This window comes from Hippopotamus amphibius, chromosome 5, assembly GCF_030028045.1.
Source record: "Hippopotamus amphibius kiboko isolate mHipAmp2 chromosome 5, mHipAmp2.hap2, whole genome shotgun sequence".
NCBI classification, from domain to species: Eukaryota; Metazoa; Chordata; class Mammalia; order Artiodactyla; family Hippopotamidae; genus Hippopotamus; species Hippopotamus amphibius.
In genome coordinates this window covers 172,987,717-173,014,965 of record NC_080190.1, presented here as the reverse complement: position 1 = coordinate 173,014,965, position 27,249 = coordinate 172,987,717, and the positions used below count along the sequence as shown (strand labels likewise).

The following is a 27,249-nucleotide window of genomic DNA, read 5'->3' as shown; positions in this document are numbered from 1 at the left end:
TGGCGAGACTCCCATGCGCTGAGCGCCCACGCGGGGGAGCCCCGTGCCCGCGGCGGCCCTGTCCTCTCGGCCGCGCCCAGCCCCGTTTCCACCCTGGAGGACGTGGCCGGGGGCCCACCGTCGCGGGGGGCTGGGGGCCCCTGCATTTATGCTCTTGGGCAGGCGGCCTCCGCCTGCCGCCGCTCGGGGCCCGGGGGTCTGCCTGGCTGGCTGAGGCCCTGGGGCCCCCGGCGGGGGCCGCACAGCCCGTGGGGAGGGGATCTGCCTCGCCGCCCCCCAGCCCCAGCCTCCGGGCTCCCCGGCCAGCTCCCTGTGGAGGCTCAGGCTGCCGCCTGCTGGAAGCACGGAGGAGCGGCAGGACCCGGCACTTCCGAGCGTTCCAGAGCTCAGGCTCAGAGGGGCGGCCGCCAAGGCCTCCCGGCCCTTCCCGAGCCGGTGGAGGGGCTGAGGTCAGCAAAGCCACCCCCAGCCCGCCGGGGGCCCAGCACGCGCGCCGCACAGAGGACTGCCCCACAGGGAGGACGTGGGTTTTTAATTCTTTTTATTGAAGAAAAGAAAAGGAGAGAAAAAATAGATTCCCCACCCCTGCTTCTTCCCGGAGTGGGCTCCTGGTCCTGCCCCTGGGGCGGCGTAGGTGAGAGGGCTGTGCTCTCTGCCCGGGTCTGGGGAAGGGACCCCCGGGCCCTGGAAGGGTGTGGGGGGCTGGCTGCTTCCCGAGGGGTGGGGGTGTCTAAAAAACGGTGCCGGCCCGGCCGGGCCAAGCAGGCTGGTCCTCTGCTGCAGCAGCTCAGGTGGGCATCCCGGGGATGCTGGCCGTGCCCAGCCTGGCCATTGTCCGCGGCTGCCGGCCGCCCGCCGGGGCTGGGCCCGAGGAGGGCAGAGTCTGAGGCGCCTTCAGGCCTCTGGAGCCCTGTGCCCACCGGGGCTGCCGCCTCCTGTCCCGTCTGGCTCTGGTCCCAGCACTGCGGGCCTCTGCCTGGCCGCCATCCGAGCGCCCTGAGGCCGGGGTGCGGGCCTCGCCCGCCGCCCGGGAGCGTGTCTGTGCCCGTCCTGCGGCAGGAGCGGGCAGAGCAGCATCCGTCCTCCGTGGCCCGGTGCGTGGCCGCCACCCGCCCACTCAGACCTCGGTCTGGAGGTCGATGATGTCCTGGCCCACCAGCGGGATGGTGGCCCCCGACTTCTCCCACTCCACGCTCCGCAGCTCCAGCGGCGACGGCGGCAGCGGCTCCAGCTCCTTCTTCACCCACGCGGGCGGCCCGTGCGCTTTCCGGAGACTCTCCCAGGGCCGCTTGTTGGGCGTCTGCTGCTTTTCTGGCTGCTGGCCGGCGGGCAGTGGAGGGGGTGGGGGCCCCGGCGGGGAGACGAAGAGCAGAACAGAAGGGGAGCAAAGAAAAGGAGGCGGACAGTGAGGAAGGGGCCGCACAGGCAGGTGCGGGCGGCAGGGAGACCCCGGCACAGGCGGGGACGTGCAGGAGCAGAGCCTCTCCAGGCCCGTACGAGAGCTGCGGCCCCCACCGCTGGAGAAGAGCGTGGGGTGGCTTGCGGCGAAGGACAGCCAGCACCCTCCTCTGGCCGCTGCCCGCCGCTGGGCTCCCGCAGCCCAGCCTCAACCCAGCGCTCCGCCGACCCGTCTAGACCGGCCCCGGGACAGACCCCTCCGCCTGCCCTGTCCCTCCAGGGTCTAGCATGGGCTGGGTCAAGCCAGTCCTCGGGAAAGGCTGAGTGAATGAACGAATGAAGCAGGGCCAGAGGAAGGAGGGAAGGGCTTACTTAAGGGCCCGCCCACAGCCCCGCCCCGCGCCCAGGCCCACCCCTGGCTCGGCCCCCAAAGCCCCGCCCCGCCCCCCCAGACCTTGCTGTCAGGGCCCAGCACGTCCTTGTCCTTCTCCGAGTGCTGCAACTTCCGGTTCAGGTCCTGGAACATGTCCTGGTGCCGCTTCCGGGTGTGCATGATTTTCTGCAGGGGGAGGAGGGGCAGCGCGTCCTGAGCCAGGGGCGGGGCTGCCCTGCCCTGCCCTGCCCACCCCCAGGGCAGGCTCCCGGGGACTGGCCGCCCAGTGAGGGCGGTGTCCTCCTCCCTAGCCCCAGCTCTGCCTGTTGGAAGGCCTGGGCCCAGGCGTCTGGGCAGGGGACAGCAGGACCCACCTCAAAGTCCAGCTCCGCATACCGCGACTTCCGCCGCTGTGGGGAGAAGGGGCTTGTGCACACTCGCAAGCAGTGCCCCCAAACCCCGCAGACCACGCATTCCCGCCCGAGGATGAGGGAGGCCAGGGACGCCCTCACCCCTGCCCACCCTGGTCCGGGCCAAGCCCCAGGAGACGCACCTCGGACCGCTCTGAAGCTACGGCGCTCGATGCCCAGGCCCCTTGCAGGCCCGGAGACACCAGGGTGCCCGGGCGGAAAGGGGCGGATGGAAGGAGGGGCCGCTGGACGCAAGGAAACGGAAGCCTGAGGCCCCAGAAGGCAGGGGCAGACAGTGGGTGAGCCCTCACTCGAGTCCCACCTCGAGGCCAGGGCTGGGCGAGGGCGTCCAGCTCAGGTGACCCAGGACACCCTCCCAGGGACAAGGAGCCCTGGACACAGGGCCACGGCATGGCTGGCCGGCCACAGAACGGGTAGCCGGGGCTGCGTGCCCCAGAGGCCACGAGCCGGGAGGTGGGAGCCCCGCCTGGGGGAGTGGGGCTCCCCGAGGGTGCTGGGCCTGACGGCCCCCACCCCTGCGCCTCTGCGCGCCTGTCCTACAGGCTGAGCAGGGCCGGGGGTCAACTCGCGGTTTCAGGGTGGCCTAAAGGGACTTGCTGCCGAGTGCCCAACCACAGAAGGGGCCAGACTCAGGCCACGTCAAATCCAGCTCAGTGACCGGGCTGAGGCCTCTCGAGCCCTATGCGATAGGCGAGACCACCACCGCGGGGGACCACCCGACGAGCGGCCGTTTCGGCACAGGCGCACGCGCCAGCCACGCAGGCCCAGCCGGTCCTGGGTGGGAGGCGAGCCTGGCTGCAGGACCGGAGGATGCTGCCCCCTGCAGGCAGAGCCCAGGCACTGCCAGCAGGGGAAGGGGCGGGCAAGCCCTCTGCCGCAGGGCCTCAGGCCGCCCTCCTGCCAGCAGCACTCGTTCCCGCAGCGCGACGCTGGCCCCCGGGCGTCCCAGGCCTGCGCTGCCGGAGGCTGGCTGCCAGCCCCACCTGGGACGCCCTGCACCCTCAGTCCCACCTGTGGGGCGGTGCGCACGACGCACCTGTCCCTTGCCCACGAGGGCCCGCTACACCCCCGGCCCCAGCAGCGGTCCCCGGGCTGCGCTCACCTCCAGGGAGCTCGCGGACAGAGTGGAGACGTTCTCGTTCTTCGTCCCGGTCCCCGTGCTGGGCCCTGGGTGGGCGGCGGGCTCCCCGGGCTCCCCCAGGCTGGGGGGCACCGGCTCCAGGGTGGGCGGCGGGGGCAGGGGCTGCTGGGGGGGTGGAGGCGGCGGGGGAGGGGGCGGCGGGGGCTGGGCGGGGGGCGCCTCGGGGGGCCCGCCGCCCGGGGGCTGGCGGGAGGGCGGGCTGCGGGCGGGGAGGCCGGCGTCGGGGGCCATGTTGAGGTGGATGAGGCGAGTCTGGGGCATCTGGTCGATGTGGATGCTGTACTTGGGCTCCTCCTGGGGCTTGGGCCGCAGCGTGGCCGTGGCCGTGGGCAGAATCACGTAGCTTGTGTCCAGGGCCTTCTCCTGGGCCCGGCTCAGCTCCGAGTCCAGCTTCTTGAAGATGTCCCCGTCGCCAATGAAGGACGACTTGGGTGCCCTGTCCTTCTTGAGGGTCAGCGAGTGGTTGGGGAAGTCGGGCAGGGGGCCGCCCGGGCAGCGGGGCGAGCCGTGCAGGTGCAGCTTGGACACGTTGGCCGGCAGGCTGTTGAAGTTGGAGGGCGCCTTGGCGTGGGCCAGCTTCAGCTTCTCTTCCTCGGGCAGCGACGGCCGCTTGAGCGTGCCCGTGATGGTGGCCGTGCGGCAGGCCGCGATGTCCTTATTCAGCACTGCGGGGACAGGCAACGCGGTCAGGATGGCCGGAGCGGCGGGCCGCTGGGCCCCGGTGGGCCGACCTGGCGGCTGACCTCAGCACGTGCCCCACGTTCCCTGCTGCGACAGGCGGCGCCCCCCTGTCCTTCCCAACAAGGCTGGGACGCAGGGCTGACGCTCTGTGCTCCCCGCAAGGGGACAGATGACTCTGCCCACAGCAGCTGGAAGGGCAAGTGAGGGGCAGCCCGTGCTGCCTGGAAGTGCGGGGACACGGCCCCTCGCTGCAGGCGGCACAGCCGTTCCCGGGGACCCAGCCTCTCTCCTGTTCCGCAGTGGGGACCAGGACACCTCGACCTCCAACCCGGGCGCGAGCCTGCCCACCGCCGGCCTCGCCCCGCCAGTCAGTTCAGCCTCCGCTGGCCCCCAGAGAGCCCAGAGCGGCAGGCCCAGCCACCCGCAGCCCGCTCGGGGCTGCTCCTCTGGAAACCTGCTCTGGCGGCAGCGCCCTCCCCGCTGGCCCTGCTGGGCGGGCGGACTCCCACGTCGCACCCTTGCCTGGCCCCCAGGGCTCCTCAGCTGCTTCCTGCAGCCCACTCCTCAGCACACACCCTCCGAGCTGCCCAGGCCGACGGGCACGTGCCTGCTCTGGCCCTCCTGCTCCGCCTCCCCGACGGCCAGGGGTCTCTCCACCCTCCGGATGCCAACACCAGCACCAGGGGCCAGGCTGGGCCATATGACTAATGAGGAAGTAACTGGAGACTCAGAGGGGCCAGTACCACACAGACAGGGCTGGGCCCAAGCCCCCAAAACCCCCAAGTCTCGGGGTCACCTCTCCTCTCAGGGACGTTAGCTAGAGCACACGAGATTAAGATGGGGCAGGAAGGACGCTGTGTTCACCTCCCGTCCAGCCCAAGCCAGAGGTCACCTCCTCAAGGAAGCCTTCCTGGGGTCCACCTGGCAGCAGCTGACACTCCCCACTCAGGCTGGCCCAGCCCCTCCCCATGGCCATCTCTAGAAAAGATGCTCCTCAAATATCTGACAGAGAAGGAGTCAAAACCAGTCCGTCCTCCACAGCCCCAGACACTGCCTGTCACCGCCCTAAACACACGGCTCACAAAACAATGACACCTGGACAGCTTCCTTCTATTGGGCAAGTGATTCCCTTTCTGCAACTGAGTCCAAGAAGCTCGTTGCTAGCCTAGGGCTCGGCGGTGGGTTCTTTTCACTGCTTTCCTCCTGCTGCCAGGAGGATGGCCCCCCACTCTGAAAGCTCGACCAGCCTCTGCTCCACGGATGGACTAGCCGTGAAGAAATGAAGGCAACGCAGAACATGGGCCTTTGAGGGAGGACGGGCAGGGTGGGGGAGGGGTGGAGGCAGGGCAGCGGGCTGGGCAGCTCCGGGTCTCACAGAGCTGGTCCAGCCTCACTGCCCCTACGGGGAGGCTGCAGGGTGAAGGCTGGGGGCATGCTGAGGGAGAGGAGCGGGCCAGGGCTGGGGCAGGGGAGGCCCCAGGAGGGTCTCTCCAGGGCTAACAGCTCCATCGGCACTGGACGTCCCTCCGCCTGCCAGGCCGGACCCCCAGGACAGGGTTTCAGAGGCTTCCGCCCCCGCCCCACGGACCTGCCGGCAGCTTCAGGGGAGTGGGTGGGGGATGGGAGGCATGGAGGCGGCCGGTGGCGGTGGGATGAGGACAGACGCAGGGAGAAAAGAAAAGGCCGTGGGCCCGGACGAGGGCCCCCTGTCGCTCTCACCTGTCAGGCGCTCACCTGATCTACAGGCCAGATCCACGTCCTTCTCGAAGTCCGTCTGCGAGACAGAGACGGGGCCGAGTGAGGGCCCGAGGGCGAGCGGCCAGGGCTGGGCTGCCGCCGCCACACGCACCGCGCTGCCCGCGGGCCGGGGGGGAAGGGCCGCCCGGGAGCTGCAGCCGCACCTGGGAGCGGCGCCTGCAATGCTGTGCGCGCACGTATCTGCACGCTCCCGAGGGCCAAGGGCGTCCACAGGCTCAGGGTGCCCGTGGGCCGACGTGGTCATGCAAAGCAAACCCCCGTGTGCCCCTGCGCGCCCGTGTGTGAGCCGGCTGTGGGCACGTGTGCACGCGAGCATGCTCTCCCTCCAAGGCGTCTGTGGCTTAGACACAGCTCACTTACGCCCTTGGCCTCGAGCCCCTCCAACGGGACGGGACCCAGGGAGAGCTCCACGCCAGAGCCCCTGCTGCCCAGGCCACCACCTGCTGATGTGCCAGGAGGGGCCTGCCCACGTCACCCCTCTGGTCCTCACCACAGCCCTGGGGATGAGGAGATGGAGGCCGGCTGGCCTGCGAGAGGCAGAGCGGGGCTGGGGCACAGAAGTCCAGTGCCGGGGCGGGACCGGCTGCCCCTGGTCCCCGCTGTAGCACCCTCCCCGTCCCAGGCTAGGAACTGGGGGGGGGGGAGTGGGCCACCTCGGCCCCACCCTCAGGGCACTGGACCCGTTGGGAAAGCCAGCTCGGGCCACACCAGGCTGGGCCGTGGCCTTCTCCAGGGACTGTGGGGCCCCAGGGGATGGCAGGGCCCTCAGTGAAAGCCGTTATTTCCTTCCTGGCAAAGGCAGAGGGCAGGTTGTCAGGAAGATTGCAGAGTCTTCGTCCAGAGGTCAGGGGTCAGGCCAGGAGACGTGTCAGGGGTCCAGCACCTGGCTTCCTCCCACCGTGGGCCCCTGCCTCGCCCTTGAAAACGCCTCCCTGAGTCTGGCCGCTGGCCTCTGCCAAGGCCCTGCCTGTGACCCTCACAACCACCGTGAGGTGGCCAGCACCCCAAAGACTGAATGTGCACCTCCCACCTGCCAGGGGGCACCCAGAGGGTGGCAGGCACCAAACGACAGCACGGAGAATTCACCTAGGACATCATCAGGGTCTGAACAAGCGACCTGATGGGGGTCAGGGAGGGCTCCCTGGAGGAGGTGGCACCTGCAAAGTGGGCACCAGGAGCAGACAGTGCCTGTGGCTGGACAGTGTGTGGAATGCAAGAGGACCAGGGAGTCAGGGCCTTAGAGAACCCGGCTGAGGACAGGGCCACGGCGAGGCCGGGGGTGAGCAGACGGGCCAGGGCCCGTCCCAGGTGGAGGGCAACGAGAGGTGTGGAAGACATACAGGGGGGGTGGGAGCCGAGATGAGGGCTGGACGCCCAGACGGTGGTGTCTGGCCAAAGGGCACGGCGGGCACCAGGGGGTGACCTTGGAGTGGACGCCAGCCCTGCCCAGATCCCTTGTCAACGTGACCCTGTCCATGCCCAAGCCCTGGACCGGTGATTTCACCTCGGGCAGCCTCTGTCTCCCCAACCTCAAACGGGGCCCAGAGGCCCTCCTACTGGGACTGCTGGGGCCTAGTGGAGACGCCGGGCAGGGGCGCCAAGCAGGGGCGGCCTGGGTCCCGGCCCCAAGCCCTACCATGAGCTGGGCGTGGCCGTTCTGGAAGGAGCCCCCCGAGTCCCCGTTGCCCTCCTCCTGACGATCCACCACGCGGCACTTCACGGCGTCCTGGACCTGGGGAGGGAGAGCAGAGGCGGTCGCCGGCCCGCCCGCGACCCACGGCCGCGATGCCACGGAGGCAAGGCTGAGTCCCACCGGGGCGGCGTCTCAGCGAGGGGCAGCCCTGCCCCGGGTCCACACGGGTCCACGTGCCGTGGGGCAGGGCCCGCAGCGGGGGGGGGGGGGGCGCTCACAAAGGCACAGGTTCATCTGGGGGCCGGTGGAGGGGCCGCGGCGGGCCAGCCCCCGCAGCAGCTCCTCCTCGGACCTCGGAGAGCCTCTCTGCGCCCGTGTCCGTGTGAAAACGCACAAACATGGAGCTCGGGGCCCCTGAGAACACAGCGCGGGCCCTCCTGGCTGGGATCTGTCCATACGAGCCCACCCCTGGCCTAAGCAGGGTCACGTGGTGTCCAGACCTGTCCCGAGTCACCGTGGCCTTCACACCCCCGAGTGTCCAGGCCCTCACTCCCTCATCACGGAGAGCACCGCCCTCCATCGAAGGGAAGGGAACCGTTTCGGCCTCGGACTTTCCGGAAGGGACGGCGAGGGCGGCTCCAAACGCAGGGCCGTGTGGGCAGCCGGCACTGGGCTGGTCAACAGAAAGGAGCCCCCGGAGGAGGAGGCCCACTCATCCGGGACGCTGCTGGCCAGCGCGAGCGGGGCCACGGCCGGCACCTCCGCCCGCTGCAGACAGCGCCAGGCACCGGGGGCAGCCGCAAGCAGAGCGCCCGTCCCTGGGGAGCTGATGCTTCAGAGGCCGTGGGGGGAGCAGAGGGAATACACGAAGGTGCAGGCTGCTAAAGCATGGAGGGCTGCCTGCAGGAGGTGCCCTCAGTGAAGGCTGGGAGAGCGGGTCCAGATGTAGACCCAGCATGGACCCCCGGACTGGTTCCCACTCACCCTGGCCACTGAGCCTGGGCTGCTGGGAGGGACTCGGCAAGCAGCACGCACCGCAGCCGCACAGCGTCAGAGGCAGGCTGGGGTCCTGCTGGCCTCGGAGCCACGGACACTCAGAGCACACCCCCTGCAGGTGCGCCTCCCTCCCTCACTGAGCCGGCTGGTGGGCCTCGCCCAGGAGACGGCAGACACGAAGGCACACCCTCCAGCGGCCTGAACGGCCGCTGGGGCTCCCGATGCCTCGTGTCCTCACCCTGGCCCCACGGGACACCCAGGCTCCGCAGGCGCAGGCGAGGGCCCCGCCCGTCCACCTCCCAGAACGGTCCACGCCCACAGGGCCGGCCTCTGTCTGCCCCTCCCGGCCCGCCTTCCCCAGCATGGCCCCCACACGTGGGGCCGGAGCTCTTGGAGGGCGGATGGGGAAGTCTGGCCCACGTGTCCTCCGGCCCAGCCCCCGCGGACGTGCCTGGGGTCTCTGTCCCGACCCCACCTTCCAGTCTCCCGACGGAGCAGCTGGTGCCCCAGACACCGCCGCGTCCCTGCCCGCGTCCGCACCGGCAGGCCCCCCCCCCGCACTTCCTGTCGTCAGCCCGGGCTCCTTCACCCGAATCCACCTTCTGATCGTGTTCCAATTTCCACTTTCTCTCCCTTCAGGGACACAGCCTCTGCTTTCCTGTCCGAGTGTTTCCGTCTCTGCTCGTATCTGTAATTCCTACGGGTTCTCTTTCCGTTCTCAGGATGCCCTTTTCTCACAGCTGCCGGTCTCGTCTCGCAGAAGCGAGGCAGCCGAGGGCCACGACCCTGGGTCACAGCCGCCCTCCCCGCCCCATCCGTCCGAGGGGTGCGGCCAGTAGCGACTTTGGGGGGCTGTCCTGAGACCCCCTGAGGTGAGGACGTCGGGGCCGGGCGCACGTGGGCTGGCTCTGTGGCTCCAGCGCTGGCAGGTCGCAGCCTTCCCCTCGGAGACGCCTCAGGTCCTGCAGACTTGAGAGTGGGCGCGCGGGACCGACGGGACGTTTGCAGGCGGCGGGGGCACCGTCAGAAACGTCGGGTCCTCCCTCCTGTCTCCCCCGGGGTGAGCCGGGGGGCCTCAGCGGTTCCCAGCACGGCGTCCCCATCTTCCGCGGGGCAGGCCCCCAGGCCGGGGTCCTGGTGTCCACCCCTTGGACGGGAAGCTCCAGGAGGGGAAGGCTGGGTGGGCAGAGCCGCCTCCGCAGACAGATGACCTGTCGTCCACTCCAGACCCTCCCTCGGCGTCTGGGGATGCTCTGGCCTCGCACCCCTCGGCCGCCCTGTGCTCTGCCCTGCTCTCCACGCGACCCTGACGTGGGTGTCGGCATCCAGGTGCGTGGCTTTCACATTCTACCCCCCCCACGACAGGGGCACGTCCCCCGAGTCCCTGCTACCAGCCAGAGGACAGCCGGGACGCTGTGCTAAAAACCTTCTCTTGTACCTTCCGGAGAAGCCCAGAAAATGCCAGGACGGGAGTCTCAGCTGCCGTGGGAGCAGTTCCCACCTCCAGTGGCTCCCCTGTCCCTGGCCCCAGGAGGACGGAGCCCACCCCACCTTGGTCTGTGCCAGCATGGGACACAGGGCACCTTCTAGAAGCTGCTACATGAAAGCGTGACCGTTAGCTGAAGTCCGGCCTCGTGGAGGAGTCAGGGCCAAGGAGGCTGCCCCGCCGCCCCGCTTCCCGGCCTCCTCCCAGGCTTCCCGCCACGGGCACGTGGGGAGGTGGCATCCCAGCGCCTGGAGCCGCGGACCGCTCGCCCGCAGCCCCGAGGGAACCGCAGGCGCCGGGCCCGGGGAGGGGGGCGCCCGCCGGCCGGCCCGCCCGCCCACCTCTCTCCGCAGGATGCAGTGCACCATGACGATGACAAAGCCCTCCAGCGAGTCGAACACGGCGAAGAGGATCTGGAAGAGGGCGGAGCGGCGGTCGGTGACAGCGAGCACGGCCGACATCCAGGTCAGCGCGAGCAGCGGCAGCACCACGCAGGAGCTCCACAGCGAGGCCCTGCGGACGGCGGGCGGCACGTCAGCGCTGCCCGGCCCCCGCCGCCCGCGCCCTGGCCCCGGGAGGGGCCGCCCCAGCCTCAGCCCGCCTTCCTCGCCGGAGCCAGGCCGGGCCGCCCGTCCTGGCTGGGGCGCGTCTCCCTTGGGGCCCCGCTGGGCCTGCCCTGCCCCCGGCTGCACCCTCTCCTCCCCGTCCCCTTAGAGACCCTCTCCCCCCCAGCCCTCCTGCCTCCTCTCCTGGGGAGCAGAGTCCTGCCAGCAACGCCCCCAGCCCAAGGGCTCCCAGGGCGGCTGGGGACTCGGGACGGTGGTCCCGAGGAGCTGGGCAGCAGTGAGGGCAAGGGCGGGGCCAGGCCTCTGGAAGAGGCAGGTCCCCGACGGTCCAGGAGGCCCCGGGGAGGAAGGCGCACGGGAGGGAGGGGGAGAGCTGGGGGTGAGGCTTCTCCTCCCAGGGCCCGCAGGCCCCCAGCCAGGCGCCCAGGGCCAGGACTGTGGGAGGGCCATAGGGGAGGGGGTTTGGTGAGGCCTCTGGGCCCTGGACAGAGAAAGGGTGGGGGGAACCAGACAACTCCTCAGGGAGAAGGAAGGAGGGGACCTGTGAGGAGAGAAGACAAATGACAGACAGGGCCAGGCAGAGAGGGGATGGGGCAGACAGGCAGACAGACAGGAACAGAGACAAAAGGTGCTTCTTCCTCTTGGCAGGCCCTGCTCTGCTCTCCCCAGGGGAGCAGCGCTCCTTGCTCTGAAGCCTCTGTCCCTTCCTCCAGGGAGTCCTCCAGGACCGCCCCCCAGGCAGGCACTGCCCTCCGCGGCCGGCCCCTCCCTGCACCACCACGGGCTACACGGGTGGCCACTCTGAGCCTGTCTTCTTGTCTGCATAGCAGGGGCACTATGTCCGTCAAGGGGCTGTGCGGGGACAGAAGACACGCCAGCAGGATGCCTGGAGGACAGTGTCAGGAAACCCGCCTGAGCCCCGTCCCCGCCACTATTACCACTCTCAGGGCCACTGGGGCCCCAGGACCACAGCCGGGTGAGCTCTGCCCCCGGGGCCGGTGACTGCCCGCAGGGGCTCCTGCCACCATCACCAGGGTTGGGGGCCTCAGGACGCCCTCCTCCTCCCTGGATCACCCTGGTCAAAAGGAGAGGCAGGAGCAGGTGGGGCAGAACCTCGGGGAGGCCACCAGGCAGGAGCTGGGGGCACCAGGGCTGGTGGGAGAGGCTGGGGTCTGGCCAGGTCAGGGATGCCCAAACCAGTGGGTCCTTGGCTGGGGGGGCCAGAGCTCACCCCAAACTGTACGCTGTGTTCCTCCACCCTCTCCAGACTTGCTCAGCCACTGAAGCTGCTTCGTGCCTGCAACCGACGACCTGTGAGGCGCCCAGCTCCGTGGGGACGGCTGCCCTCACCCCCCAGACAGGGCACGTCGGCCACGCCCAACCCCTGGCCCTTCACGTCCTCCTCCACGTCCTCCTCGGTCTCTAGGACCGGGCTCTCCCATCCCCGGGCCAGCCCCGTGCTTCCTCCAGGACTGACCTCCTAGTCCTGCCCCTCCCGAGGCCGGCCCCACTCAGGGGGTGGCTCCCCGGTCCCCTGGCCGGCGGCTCAGGCCAGAGCCAAGAGTCTCCCTGAAGCACTCACCCCTCTTCCTGGGGCGCAGCACGGGCTCCAGAACTAGACCTCAGACCCCTCTGCTCGCCTGCCCTTCCAGGGTCCTGCTGCCCCGACACACACCGAGGACCAGTGGGCCAGGCGGAGGCCCCCAGGCTGCGTACCTGCACCTGCAGGCTCTCTTCCCTCCCCAGCCGCTGTGCCCACACCTGGCACAGGGCCGGAGAAAGGGGCCCTGCCATGAACGTGCACACAGCCCGTGATGGTGGCCCGGGCCTCAGTCTCCCCACAGTGGCGGGCAAGGCCCTGCAGCCTGTCTCCTCCCTGCCGACGTGGGCCTTCTCCAGCTGGATCCCCGGACACAGCGCCCCCACGTTCTGAGCAAGAAGGGCAGAGCCTCCCCCACCGAAAACTTCTCATCCTGCCGTGAGTCAACCCCTCGGGCCCCAGGCCTGGCCTTTACAGCCTGACGCAGCAGCCTTCTGGCAGATGGCCGGGGCGTGGGGGCCCGTGAGTTACTCAAATTCACGCAGCCCAGCCTCTACGGCTTCTGAAGCATTTCTACAGAGAGCCTCGTGGAGGGGCCGTGCAGGTCCTGGCGTGACTGCTGGGGAGGACAGGGGGTGGGCGGGTGGGGGAGAGGCCCGAGGCAGCTGCACCATCCGCCCCCTTTGGAAAGTCAGGTGCCCCTGGGCGAGGGGCTCTGAGTGTGGACGGGCACGGGGGTGGGCAGGGCCACGGCCTGACTCTCCGTGCAACCTCAAGGTTACGCCCCCCCCCAAGGCTCTCGCGACAGGCTCTCGGCACAGCCCGCACATCGCAGGGGAGGCTGTGTCCTCCACCCCACAGGCCCGAGCGTGGGTCAAAGAAAGGGTCCCGCAGAGACCCGGGGTGTCTGGATCCCAGCACAGAGGAGCAGCCTGCCCTCCCTCTGGAAGCTTCTGGCTCCACTGGACAAATCCCTGCCCCAGAACCGTGCCCACCTCTGCTCACGCGCTCCCCGCAGCCAGGAGTGCCCTCTCCTGGGGACCCTGAATCCCGGGGAGCAAACAGGAGGGTCCCAGGGGACCCGTCTGTCTGGGGACAAGACGACCACTCTCGGGTCACCTGAGCCAAGGTCCCTCCGGGTTTGGCGCCCGCCCTGCACCCCAGGCCACACTGGCCCTGCCCCGCTCACAGGCCCCTGGTGGTGGCCCGGGGTCAGCGAACAAGCCAGCTGCCCCAGCACATCTGTTTCCACGGCCACGCCTGCCTCTCGTGCTCACGTTCACGAGAGACGCACCCACAATGCTCCTACACATGCCACGCTCCTGCACACGCGCAGAGCGCCGTGACCCCAGCACGACCCCACGCGGACGACGGCCACCAGCTGACCGCGTCCTCGAGGCCCCAGGCCCGGCCCGGCTCCCTGCCCTCGGGTCCGTCTGGTACCGCGAGGCCCCAGAGGATGGCGGGGGGAGCCTGGCCGGGGAGGAGTGGGGGCAGGGCAGGGCAGGAAGCGAGGCGCCAGAGCGTGGGGAGGCCCGGCAGGGGCTGCCTAGGCCGCCAGAGTGGACGGCAGAGATGACAGAGATGACAGAAAAAGCTTAAAACAAACACAGTGTAAGCGAGGAGAGCAGAGCCCGGCGGGCGGGCGGTGAGAGGCACTAACATGGCGTTACTGGCGGCTTCGGCGGGGGCGGCGGCCGCAGAGAGGGCTCCACACTCGGAACATGTGAGGGCGCGCCCGAGGGGGGCCCGGGGCAGCGGACTGCAAGTGAAATCAAAAGACTGAAACGAAAGCAAAACGGTTCTCCCAGACACCGGTGGGGGGGGGGGGGGGCGCAAAACCAACCGGCCGGCGTCCAGCCCAAGGCTCCCCGGGCGGGGGCGGGCGGGTGGAGGAAGCCTCCAGGGTGGGGGGGGACAGGGTCCCGGGGGGCTGGGGGGGGTCCTCGGGCCTCTTTCCACCGGACGCACCCAGAGCCTGGCGGGGCCGGGGCGGGAGGGTGGAGAGCCGGGTGCCGGCTCTGTGGCTGGACGCCGCTGGCCTGAGGGCAGGGCCGGGACTGTGCGCGGCCACGATCCGCGGAGAGTGACACGGTCCGCGCGCGTTCACACAAGAAAAGCAGGACACCCGGACGCAGCCGCGGCTCCTTCCCTCCAGCCCCCCCACCTCTGGTCTGACCAGGCACTGCCCCAGTCAAGGAGCGAGCGATTCGCCCGGCGGTCCACGGGGGCGCCTGTGAGCTACCTGGGCGGTGGCCTCCCGCCGGCCCTGCGCGCACGTGCGCGAGGGCCCAGAGGGCGTGCAGGGTGCCCCCCTCGGTGTGGCAGCAGGGCGGCCGCAGCCCCACGGGCCCGTCCGGGCGGCTCTCGAGCCCTGGCACTTCTGCACCCCGGGAAGGGGCCCAGCGGGCACGCGGCCGCCTGCACACACGGCCCCACGGCCCCGGCTGCGGCCCTCCTCCGCGAGCCACTCCCCTGCCTCAGCCTTGGGCTGCTCAGCGGCGACGTGGGGACGACAGCAGCCCCCGGAGGTGCGGGGTGGGTGCCGTGCCTCACTGCTGCCCTGACCCCGTGTGCACCCCTCCTGTGTGAGCACTGTTCTGGGGGCACATGTGGGTGACAGCGTGTTCTGGGATGGGCTGGGGGGAGCCCGCCAACCCCCCCGTCACAGGCCCAGAGAAGAGGCCCGGGGGGTGCAGGACCCAGGCCCACAGACGGGCAGGCGCCCAGCCACCGCGGGCTCCCCAGCGTCACACGCCTCCCCCAGAGCAAGCTTCTAACCAGGACGGAGCCCACCAGGGACCCGCGGCGAAGGCTGCCTGAAGCTGCTGTTCGTGGGGGAAAGCGAGAGCAGGCGGTGGGGGGCAGGGAGGGAGACAGGGAGACAGAGACGGAGCAGGACTGGCACAGGGGGTGGGGAGGGGAGGGCGGCCCCCACGCAGACGCCAGCCAGGCAGAGGGACAGACAGAGCAGAAGGAAGAGGGGCAGACAGAGCACTGGGCGGAGGCACGGTGAGGAGGGCTCACTGCCGGGGCGGGGGCGGGGGGGCCTGTCCCAGCCCACAGCGGGCCCCCGTCGGCGATCTCGGGGCGGCCGAGACCGGGCCGCTCCCGTCCCCTCCCGAGACGCTCCTTCCCCAGGGCTGGGCACCACAGCCGGTCGGGACCGTCCACCTGCAGTGCTGTGTGCCCTCTGGCCAGGCACTGCCCTCTCTGAGCTCGGGCTCCCCAGGCAGGAGGACCATCGGGCCGGCCCCTGCACTGTCCCCACGCTGAAGGCACCCCAAGGACAGGCAGGCCACGTCCCGGTTCAGGGTCACGCAGCCCCACAGCGGGGAAGGGAGAGGCGAGGGGAGGCCTCCCTCCACCCTAGTGGGCCCGGGGTCTCAGAAAGCACTCCGTTTCGCCGTTTCTGAGAACTCACAGACTCCCTGCTCTGTCACAGGGCAGATGGAGAAACTGAGGCGCAGCGCAAGGCAGGGGCTGGTCACGCAGCCCTCCGTGCCTCCGTTTCCCCACCTGCTTGGCGGGGCAGGGGCTCAAGGGTAGCTGGGCTCTGGGTCTTTCCGACGCAAGGTGGGGAGCGGCCTGGCTGCCCGGTCCTACCCTGCCCGCTCCTTCAGCTTCTTGTCCGTGATGCCGTCCTTGGACACGAGCTTGTTGAACACCAGGATGCCGATGACCATGTTCACCTGCGGGGCCGGGAGGAGAGGCTGCGGGGGCGGGACGCCTGCAGCAGCACCGCGGCCCCCGCTCCCACCCGCGGCGCGGGCTGCGCACTCCGTCCCCGGGTCAGGAGAGGGGCTCCGGGGAGGCGGCGAGCCCCTCGGGGGGCTCTGCCAGCCACACCCACCCCGTCGGCCCTTTACCCCGCCGCCTCCTCCCGGAGAAGGAGGAACCCCCGCCCCGCTGCCGCGTGGTGGGGTTCTCCGTGCCACACGGTCCCCGCCCGCCCGCCCCCCACAGGGCTGGGCGCTGCAGCTCCAGGCTCCCACGGGATGGGTCCCCACTGGGATCAGCAGTTTATGAAGCTGGGATTCCACCTGGGACGGAGGGCAGAGGTCAGAGGTCGGGCTGGGGTCAGGGCGAGCCTGTCCCGGCCCCGAGTGGGACTGACCAGAGCGGTCCGTCACGCACGCGAGCAGGCTGGCCGAACCGCACTGCTGGGGCACTTGTCCCGCTCAGGCCACAGAAGGGACCTCGGGTGACCTCCTGTCCAGCTGCCGCTACACCCAGGCTCACCCTGTGCCCCCCTCCTTGGCATCCCTGCAACTCGTGTGCCGCTCACTGCGCGCTCACCCGGCTCAAGCCAGACCTGACGCCGTCCCGGGACACCCCCTGTTCTGGCTCTGCCTGGAGCCACACTGCTCTCCGCACTGGGCAGCCTTTAGAGACCTTAACTCAGGGCCACCACCCCACAGGCGTCTTCCCTGAAGCCCCACCGCTGGGCACCTGCCCCTGGGACGTCCTTCGGGTGCTGAGGAAGTCTCCTGCTGCTCCTCAAACGGTCGCCTATGACCGAGCAGCTGTCCCCAGCGTCCCGCCACCCACCTCCTCGGCCTTCAGACTCTGGCGTCCCCTCTCTTCCGGCCTCCGTGGCTGGGGGAGGGGCTCCCAGCCTACGTCCTGGCTCCCTGAAGGCCCTCCCCTTGGGTTTCCCCCCTGCAGAGGGGCTGTCTGACCCCCAGCCACGCTCCTGCTCCTCGGGGGCCCCGGGGCTCCACGGATCCCTGGGCCCAGAGGCCTGGGGAGGCTGACGCCCCGCGGCCCCACAGCCCCGCGCGCGCACAGCTGCACACACAGCGGCGGGCCCAGCCCTGCCTCCGCTGTCTCCTGGGTGACCTCATTTTCTGTCATGGCTGGCAGGGCAAGGCAGGGCACCAGGGGCCGCCCCCCTGCCTGCAGCAGGCTCCGTGCCTGCCTTTACCTGCGTGTCCCGGGTTACCGGCGGCCCCTGGGCAGGAGTGCACAGCGGGTCAGGACCAGCCGGCAGTGCCCTCCACGTGCACTGTGGGAAGGGACGTGGGGGGCACCTGCCTCTGACCTCCCTCCTCCCGCCCCTCCTGGGGCGCCTGCCCTTGGACCGCCCAGCCCACTGACCAGCGGTACTGAAAGGCACGGCTCGCTGCCGCCCCCCCGCTAGCTGTCCTCTAGGAATAAAGGAGCTGGTTCTGGCTGGGGCTTGGGGAAGGGTCTGGGGCTGGCCCACGGATTCCGCCCACTAACTCCACCCACCCACCGGCTCCCCCCATCACGCCCCCTGCAGGCCCAGCCTCCCCCCGGGTGCCCTGGGCTTCACTTTTCTCTGCCGCGTCCAGCCTGCGCCCGAGCTGGGCTCGGATGTGACAACAAGGCGGTGTGGCCCTGCCCGGAGAGCGGGGCTCTGCAGAGGCGATGCCCCTTCTCAGGGGCAGGTGGAGGGGAGGGCGAGATGGGCTCCGAGCCAGGCCCGGCGGAGGCCGTGGATGTCGGCAGCCCCCCAGCCTCCCCCGCTCCTCTGCCGCCTGGGGACAGCCACCCTGTGTGCACGTGGCACGTTTCTCACCCCCCACCAAGTGGACGTGGGGACAGCAGAAAGGCAAGCGCCCAGGGCCCTGCCTCCTTCCTCCAGGGGTGACAGGCTGGCCCCGCCGAGGGAAAACCCCCAGGCCTGGCCGGGCCCCTGCCGCCCCGGTCCTCCGTCTGTCCGCCATCCCCGCCCTGTGGTCACTCACTCACCAAACCCGCACAGACCTCCTGGCGGGCACACAGCCAGCGCCCAGCAATCAGGCCAGATGTGCTCCGAGACACAAAAGGACGCTAGCCCAGCCCAGCCTCTGCACCCCAGCGGCGGGTCGGGGGGCTCTGTGGACACCACCCAGCCCTGGGGACCAGGGCGACCCTGCTGGGTCCGCAGGCAGAGCCCAGGTCCGGCCTGGGGGGGGACGGGATGGGGTCCGTACCAGCACGACGGCCGCAGCCGGTCCCACGAAGGCGTACAGCAGTCCCCCCTCCAGGGAGAGCCAGCAGCTGGGGAGGGAGACAGGCGGGTTAGCGGCCAGGCGCGAGCCCCCACCCGTCACAGGCCGGGCACCACCCGCGTCCCCGGGCGGCAGTGTGAGAGAAGCGGCAGAAGGACGTCAGGACACCGCACACTCTTCCGCTTCAGAACCCGCGGGCGCCCCCGGGCGGCTGACAGGCGACGTCCACGGACGAAGGAGCAGGTCCAGAGACGGGGACCACGCAGCAGAGGGCCAGGCGCCAGAGGAAGGTGCCCTGACCACGCCCCTTGCCCGACCCTCCCCCCGAGCCTGGGCTCCCCAGCTCGCCGCACAGACCCCCCCAATCTCACGTGCAGCAGACCCTCTTTCCTAACATGATGCCAAAACGGTGGCCCGCGTCCCCGCCTCCTCCACCCAGCCCCACGGCCTCCGCACCAGGCCCCCTGCTTACACGATGACCCAGGCCCTCCTGGCCGCCACACTCGGCCACCAGCCCCACCCTTACTTCCCCAAACCTCCAGGACGCCACCCAGGGCAGCCCGCAGGAGCCCGGAGCCCGGCGAGGGCTGCCCTGCATCCCGCACGTGCTGTTTCCTCTGCCCCGAGCTTTCGTGCCATCTGCCAAACACACGCGTCTCCATCCTTCAGGACCCCGCGGCAACACCCCGTCTTCTCCGGATCATCCCTGAGCCCAGCAGGCTGCAGGTTCCCTCCCCTCAGCTCTGGGGTCGCTGTCCCTACTTCCCTCCCAGTGCTCACCCCCTGGGTCCTACGGGGGTGCGGTGGGGGGGAGGGCCCCAGGGCCTGCTCACGGCCTGTCCCTCTGGGGCTCTGCAGGGAGCCAGGTCCGCACAGCCCCGCCGGCTGCCTCTCGCTGCCCTGTTCTCCTCCACGTCCACAGCCACGCATCCCCCCCCACCCCCCAGCCTCGGTTCCTCTCTCCCCACCTGGGGAAGCCACACAGCCTCCAGCACAGCCCTGGGCTTCCTGGCTTGGCCGTCAAGGCCCTGGACCTGGCCTAGCCGACCCCTCCAGGCCTCAGTGACTTCATCTGTGAAAGAGGCACCCCCACCGGCCCTGCCCTCCCCAGGGGCCATACAGGCCCCCATATCACCACACTGGCGCAGGGGTGGGTCCCCTATCACGCGGATGGAGAAACTGAGGCTCTGAGAGGCTAAGGAACCTGCCCAGGGCCGTGGAAAGAGGAGGCGGGGCTCGAACCGCCCCAAGCCCTGTTCCTCTCCCGGCTGCCGCTCATGCCGGGAGGAGCTGGCTGATGGGGGGCCAGGGGGCCGCTCCAGGGCCAGGCTTCCAGCTCCCGGGGCCCCACGCTCGGCCAGCCTTGACCTTCTCATCTGTGAGACGGGTGCCCCGCCAGCCCTCACCTTCTAGGGCGGTGGGAGGGTCTGGGGGAGCCGTGCGGCCTCCACCACGTCCCCACCCCGCCCCGACTCACTAGTTCATGGTGCTGTACCCTCTGGCCTTGGTAAATCCCACGGAAATGGCCACGACCAGCGCAGGGAGCCCTAGGGGAGGAGAAGAAAGAAAGGGTGTGGGTCCCCCCCCCACTGTCCAAGGCCCCATTCACCTCGGTGGGGGGGAACAGAGGGTGACACTGAGCACGTGACAGAGGGGACAGGGGTGGACGGGTGGACAGGGATGAGGACCCGCAGAAACGCGGGGCGGGGGGGCTGCCAGGTCAGCAAATGAAACAGGACTCCCAGCAACACCTGAATTCCAGACGAAAAAAGAAACACTTTCTATCCTAAGTACATCCCAAATGTTGGATGGGATACCACAAACGTCTTCCCTCACCTGACACTCAGACAGAACTAGGCGACCCCGTGGGGGTGAAGGCCCGGAGGGAGTCTCGGAGGAGGAGGACGGGGGGCGGGGGGCGGAGGGAGGGCTGCCAGGGGGCCCGGAGCAGGGCCAGGTCGGGGAGGGCGCCCCACCGCAGGAGGACGGGGGGGCGGGGGGCGGAGGGGGGGCTGCCGGGGGCCCGGAGCAGGGCCAGGTCGGGGAGGGCGCCCCGCCACCCTGCAGCGCTCACCCCAGCCCAGGCACAGGAAGCGCTTGCGGACGAGGCGGTTCCGGAGGCGGCCCGTCACGGCCATGTAGGACTGCCAGGCCTCGGTGAGCACCCAGCAGAAGGAGGACAGGAAGAAGAAGTGCAAGAAGGCGGCCACCAGCGTGCACACCACCTGCGTGGGCAGGGGAGGCTGGGAGGCGCGCGCTCACCCGACCCCGCCTGCCCCGGCGAGGGCCCGAGCCCAGCGTCCGCGCAGTGACCGACAGGTCACGTCCCCAGGCAGGAAGCCACCCAGGGCTCAGCGGCCCCACCGCCCTGAGGTGGGCTGCGGTACACGGAGGCCCTGGTGGGTGCTTGCGTAACCCCACCAACTGCCAGGGACAGACACCCCTCTCCCCGGCTTCCTCACCCACTCACAGATGCAGCAAACGCCGGGGGCCCCACCTGCCCAGCAGCTGGCCACCCTGAGGCCCCACGGCGAGTACAGACCAGCTCCGACCGCCTGGTACCGACCGCAGGCCAGGGCCAGGGCTTGAGCGGCCTCATCTCAAGGCACCAGTCCAGCTGGAGACTCCAGACACCACGTCCCCATGCCCCGGCCAGGAGGCAGCCCCCTAGGGACTGAGGCACAGGGCTGCCGCACCCAAAGGACAGCAAAGGGGTCCGCGCGGCTCTGGCACCATCCTCCTTAAGCTTCCAGGGTCCAGGTGTCGGCTGGGAGCATCGCCGTCCCCGCCATCGGCCACCCCACCCGGGACGCGGGGATGCCCGTGGCGTGGCAGAGGCCCGTACCTTGTTGCGGGTCTGGGTCTGCCCGATGAGGATGAGGGCGTTGGAGGAGATGATGGACAGGCAGAAGTTGATGAGGATGACGGAGCGCTCCGAGCGGATGTACCTGCGGGAGAGGGGCGGCTGTGCTCAGTGCCCCACAGGGTCTCAGCTCCACGAGGTGCCCACGAAGGCCAGGGCGCCCCTCCTCTCTGCGGCACCACTGCTGCCACCGGCACCGGCACCTTCACCTCCGTCAGCACCGCACTCCCTCACTGCGCCGCCACCTCCTCTCGGGGACCGTGGGGACCCTGAATGCAGCTCGCGGGACCGGAGGTGCTTTGAAAACCGTGGCCCAAAACCTCAGGACCACAGTGGCCTCAGGGGAGGGGTCAGGCCAGGGGGCCAAGCACGCCTATAGGGGATTCAGGTCCGGAGAGGGGCGGGTGGGAGGGACTCTGGATGTTTCAGGGTCGCGGACCCTCCGCGGCCTCTGCCCTTGGGCAGGACTGGGGGTGGGGGGCGGGAAAGCACAGGCTGCCCCTCCCCCGATGGCCTCATCGACCCCTCCCCACCGGCCTCGGGCTGACATCGTGCTGCCCTTGGAGCTGACACACTGGGAACCCGGCTGGGCCCTGCGGGTGGCTGCTGGGTGGGTGACCTTGGCTTGACCCTCCCTGTCCTACTGTCCCAAACCCCTGCTCCACGGGGCCCACAGGGGGACGCTGCAGGCAGGGAGTCTGCGCACACGCGTCCCCGCCCCAGGGCCGGGGACCAGCTGGGATGGGGTCGCCCCCACGCCGCTCAGGGCCCCGCACCCCAGGAGCCAGCCCCGGTCAGACAGCACCCGGGGCACAGGGGTCCGTGAAGAGGCCTTGTGGCCTGGGGGAGGGGGTGTGGGGCAGGGGGACCAGCAGAGGCCCCCACCCTGACGCCTGACCCCGGGCTCGGGGAGCGCCCCTGCACGTCCAGGCGACAGAACAGCCGACACACAGGGAAGCCGGGGTCTTGGGGCCCCCGTGGGCACGCGGCCGGGTGCTCAGCTGGGGAGTGGGCTCGGGGCACCGCCGCCAGGGACCGCGTTCAGAGGGCGGGAGAAGCGGGGCTGCCTCCCGTGAGTGGCGGTGTGGGCACCGTGCCAGGCAGGAGCAGGAAGGCCTGGCATCCCCGGCCGGCACCTGTGCCCCCAGCATCCGTGCCGTGCAGCGTCCGCGGAACAGCAGTGATGACGGAGGCGACCGGTGCCGCCAGGCGGGAAGGCGCGCAGGAAGGATGGCTCGGCGCCCCCCGCCCGCCACGGCCGCCCTCGGCGGGAGAAGGGCTACCACGGGACCCCGGCCCCGTGCCCCCCGCGCCCCCCGCGCCCGGCCCCGCCCGCAGCGCCACCTCCACACGGAGACGTAGATGATGATGAGCAGCAGCAGGGTCAGGGACGACACGCCGCAGCCCACGATGAGCGTCACCGACGGCACGGCCGCCTGCTCCATGTTCTGGCGGGTTCCGGCGGGGGGGAGGGGCAGAGAACAGAGTGAGGGGGCCAGGCGCACGGCAGGCTGCCGGGGCCGCGGGGCGGCCTTCCCCCTCCACCCCCGCACCCTCCGGGAGCCCCCCCACCCAGCAGCCCTCGGCGGCCCTCCCGCAGCGCTCCGCGCCCCCCACGCCAAGCACCTCCTGGTCCGGGCTGTCCCCGGTGAGGGGTCCCGTCTCTTGCTGAGGGTGGGGTCTTTGTCTGTGCCCTTCCCCGGCCCCACTGCTACAATTATGGTCGTGTGCCAAGCCTGGCAACACCCCCCCCCCAATGCCAGGGAAGGACACCCCACCCCGTGTCGCAGGTGAGGTCACGGAGGCACCAGGCCCAGTGCCCCACCGCGGACAGCTCTCCCTGGCTCTGCGGCGCTGCAATTCCAGCCGAGGGCAGGAGCCACCCGCTGAAAAGGCCCCACAGCTCCAGCAGCATCTAACCCCATCCCTCCAGACCCGCCCCCTCCCTGACACCTGCTCCGCCCACAGCCCGCAGCCAGTGCGGGTCCACCTCCTCCCTCCGCCAGGCCCCTTCCATCTCGGCTGGCCTTCTGCCTTCCACTCCCCCTGGCCAGCCCCCACCCCAGCCCCGGCCGTGTCTGAATGCCCCAAAGGCGCCCAGGCCTGGCCCTGCCTGCCTCCAGCTGGTGAGACCACGCCCCGCACGGGGCTGCGCACGCGCTCCCGCTCAGAGCCTGGCTGGCCGTTCCCTCCGCCCGGGATGCCCTGCCCAGACGTCACACGGCGGCGCCTCGGGCCATTCTGGTCTTGCCTTGTCCCCTCGGAGGGGCCAACAGACCCCACTGCTCCCCATCAAGTGGCCCCGTGCAGCCCCAAGCACTGGCCTTGTTCACACATCCCTGCGTGCCCCGTGTGCCTGTGTGCCACACACACAGCCACGCTGCACCCCAGTGGCCCGGGCACGTGGCAGGTGACCGCGCGTACTCGCTGAGGAACGACCCCGGTCCCTCTGTGTCTGGAACCCAAAGATAAATCGAGGGGCTGGAGAGAGTGAGCCCTGCAGCCCCTCCCCTGCCTGCCACCTCCAGGCCTGAGGAAGGAGGGGTGAGCCCTGGAGGCGACGGGAAAGCTCAGCCAGGGGACAAGGGGCTTCTTGTGGGCTCCCCCACCCCAGAGCTGACACCTTCCCCCCATCCCAAGTCTAACACGAGCCCCCTCGGGGGACCGGGCATGGACGCTAGGTCAGTGTGATGGGCTGGATGGAGGCAGACCAGAGACAGGCTCCAAGAAAATCAAGAAAGTCGCTCAAGGTCACCCAGGCAGCCAGCGGTCCCTGGGGCCCGGCCCGGGTGAGGCTCCAGCACAGACGTCTCTGTTTCCATGCAGGGCCTCCGAGGGCCCAGAGGAAGGCGGCTCTGGGCTGCGGCCAGCGCCCCTGCACTTGCCGGGAACCTCGGAGCCCTGGCCAGCCACGCAAGTCACGGGCGGCCGAGTAAGTGGCTCAGGCCTGCTCCGTGGCCGGCCCTGGCCCCCGACCTCCGTGGCCATCTGCCTCCATCTGCCCTCATTAGGCCTGGCAGCCACACGCCCGCCAGCTCGCCCACCTGCCCGCCTGCGCCCTCCTCCTCTCCGCCTGGCTCACCCGTCACTCCCGACAGCTCTAGCCTTGCAGGCTCTCAACAATGTGGGGCGGGGACAGATGACAGAACGGTGGGCGGGGGTGTCAGGGACCTCAAGATGTTGTTGGGAGGGTGGACTGCAGACCTTAAGGGTGAGAGACTGGCCCCAATCCTCACAGAGAGCAGGCAGAAGCAGCCGGCCTCCTGCCGGACACTGGCTCCCTGGCCAAGCTCTGTGCCGCCCCACGGCCTTTGCACATGCCGGTCCCTCCACCCAGTGCTCTTCCCCTGACCTTCACACGGCTGGCTCTTCTCTGGGCTTAGCTGTCACCTCCTCACGGAGGCCCTCACTGGACGTTCAGTCTGAACCAGCCCCTGATCTCTCTGCCCATCACCTTGTCTTGAGTCTTTCCCAGGTACGGGCCCCTCCCACCCCACCCATCCAGACCTTTACTTGTTTGTCATTTACGTGACTGTTGTCAGTTTCCACCATGTGAACTCCCTACCTCCAACCTTCTCCCAAGCCCTTACACATCTCATGTGCCCTAAACACGTACTTCTCTCCTATGGGGTCGTCTTTCTCCCATCTCTGCTCCAACACCACACGTGGCTCACAGCTACCCACACACACGAGCCCTGACTGCAACACCGGCTGGGCCCTGATCCCGGTCGCACACGGAGCCTCGATCCTGGTCCGACGCGCAGCACGGCTTCAGGCACGTCACACAAGCCACGCCACCCGCTGAGCCTCACAGACTGTTTACTACACGCCAGACTGTGCGGACACTGTCAACACCTCACCAGGTCCAGTCCCCACCAAGCTCTGTGGCAGGTGGCCTCGCCCCCCCCAGATGTGACTCAGAGCAGTTACTCAAGCGACCCGTGGTCACAGGCGCGCAGCGGCACAGCCGGGACCCACGCCCTGGCTGCACACGGGGTGGGGGAGGGGCGGGGGGACGCCTGGGTGGCATCTTCCCCCACTCCATGCCCCCCGGGATCTAAGCCCTCCCTGGCTCCTGGGGCTGGACCACAGCACCGCTTCTCTCCCGTCCTCTCTGGGGCCCGTGCCCTGGACTCCAGTCCCGAGACCACTCCACAGCCCCGGGTGCCAGCAGCCCCTGCCCGCCCAGACCGAATCCCCACGCCCAACGGCGCAGGTGGCACGGCACCGCCCATCCCCACACCCAGCCCAGCTCCCCGCTGCCACCACCCCGCCTACTGCGTGGGTGGCTCTGCCCTCGCACCTGCTGGGACCCCTCCAGGTCCCCCATCCCACCACACGCCCCTCTCAGCTCCCAGCCGGCCAGCTCCGCAAGCTCGGGAAGAAGCTCCGGCTTGCCCGGCTGCAGCGCCTGCCCCCAGCCCCCCCTGCCCCCCGAGCCCCGCCCTGCCTCCTGCCTGCCTCCTGCCTTTCCCACCCTTCGCGGGGCGGGGCGGCCATCCCTCCTCCCTACCGGGTCTGCTGCGAACGCCTGCTCAGCCCTCAGGGCCCCACTTCCAATCTTCTCCTCGTGCTCGCCTCCCAAGCCGCCCCCTGGAAGGAGGGAGGCTGGTGCCGAGCCCCCAGGGCACCTCCTCCCTCCACCTGGACTGCCTCCCCGTCCAGCCCCACGGCACTCAGAGGGTCCGCACGGTGCGACGGGCGGCACAACAGCGGTCTCCCTCTTGCTCCCGGCCCTGCCCCACTCAGCGTCTCTTGGGTCGCCCCTCACTGGAGCCAGAGCTGGCCGGGAAAAGAGAGGAAGGTGGTGATGGCTCTGAAGGCAGGTGAGCACGGGGTGGGAGGCCAAGCCCCGCCCCGCTTCCTCCCGGCACACTCCGCTAAGCCAGGCGCAGGCCTTCAGGGGGTCACAGGATCAGCCAGAGCCCACTACGGTGTCACCTGACGGAGGAGGAAACGGAGGCTCACAGCGGCCAGGCAGACGGCCCTTGGCCCCGTGGCCGTCGGGTGGCTCTGTGGCCACTGAGCGCTCCCAAACCCTTGGACTCAGCTGCCTCTTCTGGGATGTGGGGACGGGCCGCCCCGACCTGCCGGCCTGCATCCCGCCCTCGTGTGCAGCTCAGGCTGACGTCAGAGGACCCTCTGGCCGCAGCTGCTGATCTGCCAAACAGAGCCTTGAACCCTTCGCAGACCAGAGCTCTGCCTGCCAACCCCAGCGGGAGCCCCCGCCGGCTCACCCTCTGCGACACCGGCGCAGGTCAGCTCTTCCTAGGAAGGCCCCAGGCTCCCACTCCTCCACTCCCGGCGTGCCACCAGCCTCAGCCCCCCATCCACCCTCCATGTCAGGTGGCCCCGGGCTCAGCCCCCTAGCAGGATGCCACCTTTCCAGGATGCAGTGACCCTGCCACGCTCCAGGCCCCGTCCAGGAGGGTCCCTGGCCATCAGCGAAGCCCTCGCAGCCACCCTGAGCAGCACGGGGCCACTCCCATCTCACAGATGAGGCAACCAAGGCTCAAAGAGAGTGAAGGCCAGTCTAGGGTCACTGTCTGTGAGGGACAAGCCTGTATTTCAAGATTCGACGGGCACTGAGCTCCTAGAGGCCAGATCTGGGCTGGGAGAGGGCATCTGTACACGCATCCCGCTCTGGAACCCCCCTGCCCCTCAAGGAAGAGCAGCCCCAAGGCGGACCGTGCCCTGCTTGCTCCCGCCTCGCAGGGGGCCCAGGAAGGCCCAGCCCCCTGTGCAGAAAGCCACCTCTTCCAGGGAGCCCCCAGCATGGTCCTGGCTGCTGCCTTCAGGGGCCTGCCCCCAGAGCCAGCCACACCAACAGTCCTGTCACAGGGACAGCGTGAGGGGCAGGGCACACTGGGGTCAGGGCCAAGAGCACAGACCCCGGTCCAGCAGAGTTGCCCCAAGACCTTGAGCAAGCCCTGCCCCCCCAGCCTCGATTTTCCTGCCTGTCAGGGGAAGGGTTAGTGGCAATGACCTCTAAGGTCCTGTCCAGCTCTGACCCCCTAGGGAATCCTGGCTGACATCGCCCTCCCTCCCCACGTCCCAGAGGACAAAGCAGCAGGGGCAGACTGTTCTCGGACGGGCCTGGAACCGTCTTCCACATGGAAACTGGGGTTCCACGAGCAGAGAGCTGTGCCACCCCCATCGGGTGAAGGCCCACCACCCCAAACACCCCAAAGTCGGTGTCCCACTCCCAGTCCATCCTCCGTATCTGCTGCCGAAGGATCCTGCCACATCAGGCCGGCCCAGGGGCTCAATGAGCAAAGACCCCTGCCCTTTCCCTCCTCGGGGGACCTAGTGACCCGGCTGGGGGCCCCGGCGTTCCTGGGTCCAGTGAGTGCAGTTTCAGCCCTGGGCAAGAGTGCCCACCAGCCCCAGTTGGCCGGGCCCAGCACCCAGGGCCCCAGCCAG

The 27,249-nt window shown here is 69.9% G+C and overlaps 1 protein-coding gene across 1 annotated transcript in view; it reads right to left on the bottom strand.

Moving 5' to 3' along the window:
- Window positions 1-530: 530 nt before the first annotated feature.
- The window catches only part of ADGRB1 (adhesion G protein-coupled receptor B1), a 66,471-nt gene continuing 39,752 nt past the window's right edge, over window positions 531-27,249 (bottom strand). The window contains exons 18-30 of the mRNA XM_057737274.1: window positions 22,171-22,274; window positions 20,809-20,911; window positions 20,038-20,188; window positions 19,441-19,510; window positions 17,946-18,012; window positions 15,610-15,695; window positions 10,239-10,410; window positions 7,419-7,514; window positions 5,759-5,798; window positions 3,305-4,008; window positions 2,146-2,181; window positions 1,853-1,957; window positions 531-1,315 (exon numbers count right to left, since the gene is read on the bottom strand). Of these exons, the coding sequence (XP_057593257.1) occupies window positions 1,118-1,315; window positions 1,853-1,957; window positions 2,146-2,181; window positions 3,305-4,008; window positions 5,759-5,798; window positions 7,419-7,514; window positions 10,239-10,410; window positions 15,610-15,695; window positions 17,946-18,012; window positions 19,441-19,510; window positions 20,038-20,188; window positions 20,809-20,911; window positions 22,171-22,274 (1,932 nt within the window). The 3' untranslated portion in view covers window positions 531-1,117. The remainder of the gene's footprint in view (window positions 1,316-1,852; window positions 1,958-2,145; window positions 2,182-3,304; window positions 4,009-5,758; window positions 5,799-7,418; window positions 7,515-10,238; window positions 10,411-15,609; window positions 15,696-17,945; window positions 18,013-19,440; window positions 19,511-20,037; window positions 20,189-20,808; window positions 20,912-22,170; window positions 22,275-27,249) is intronic.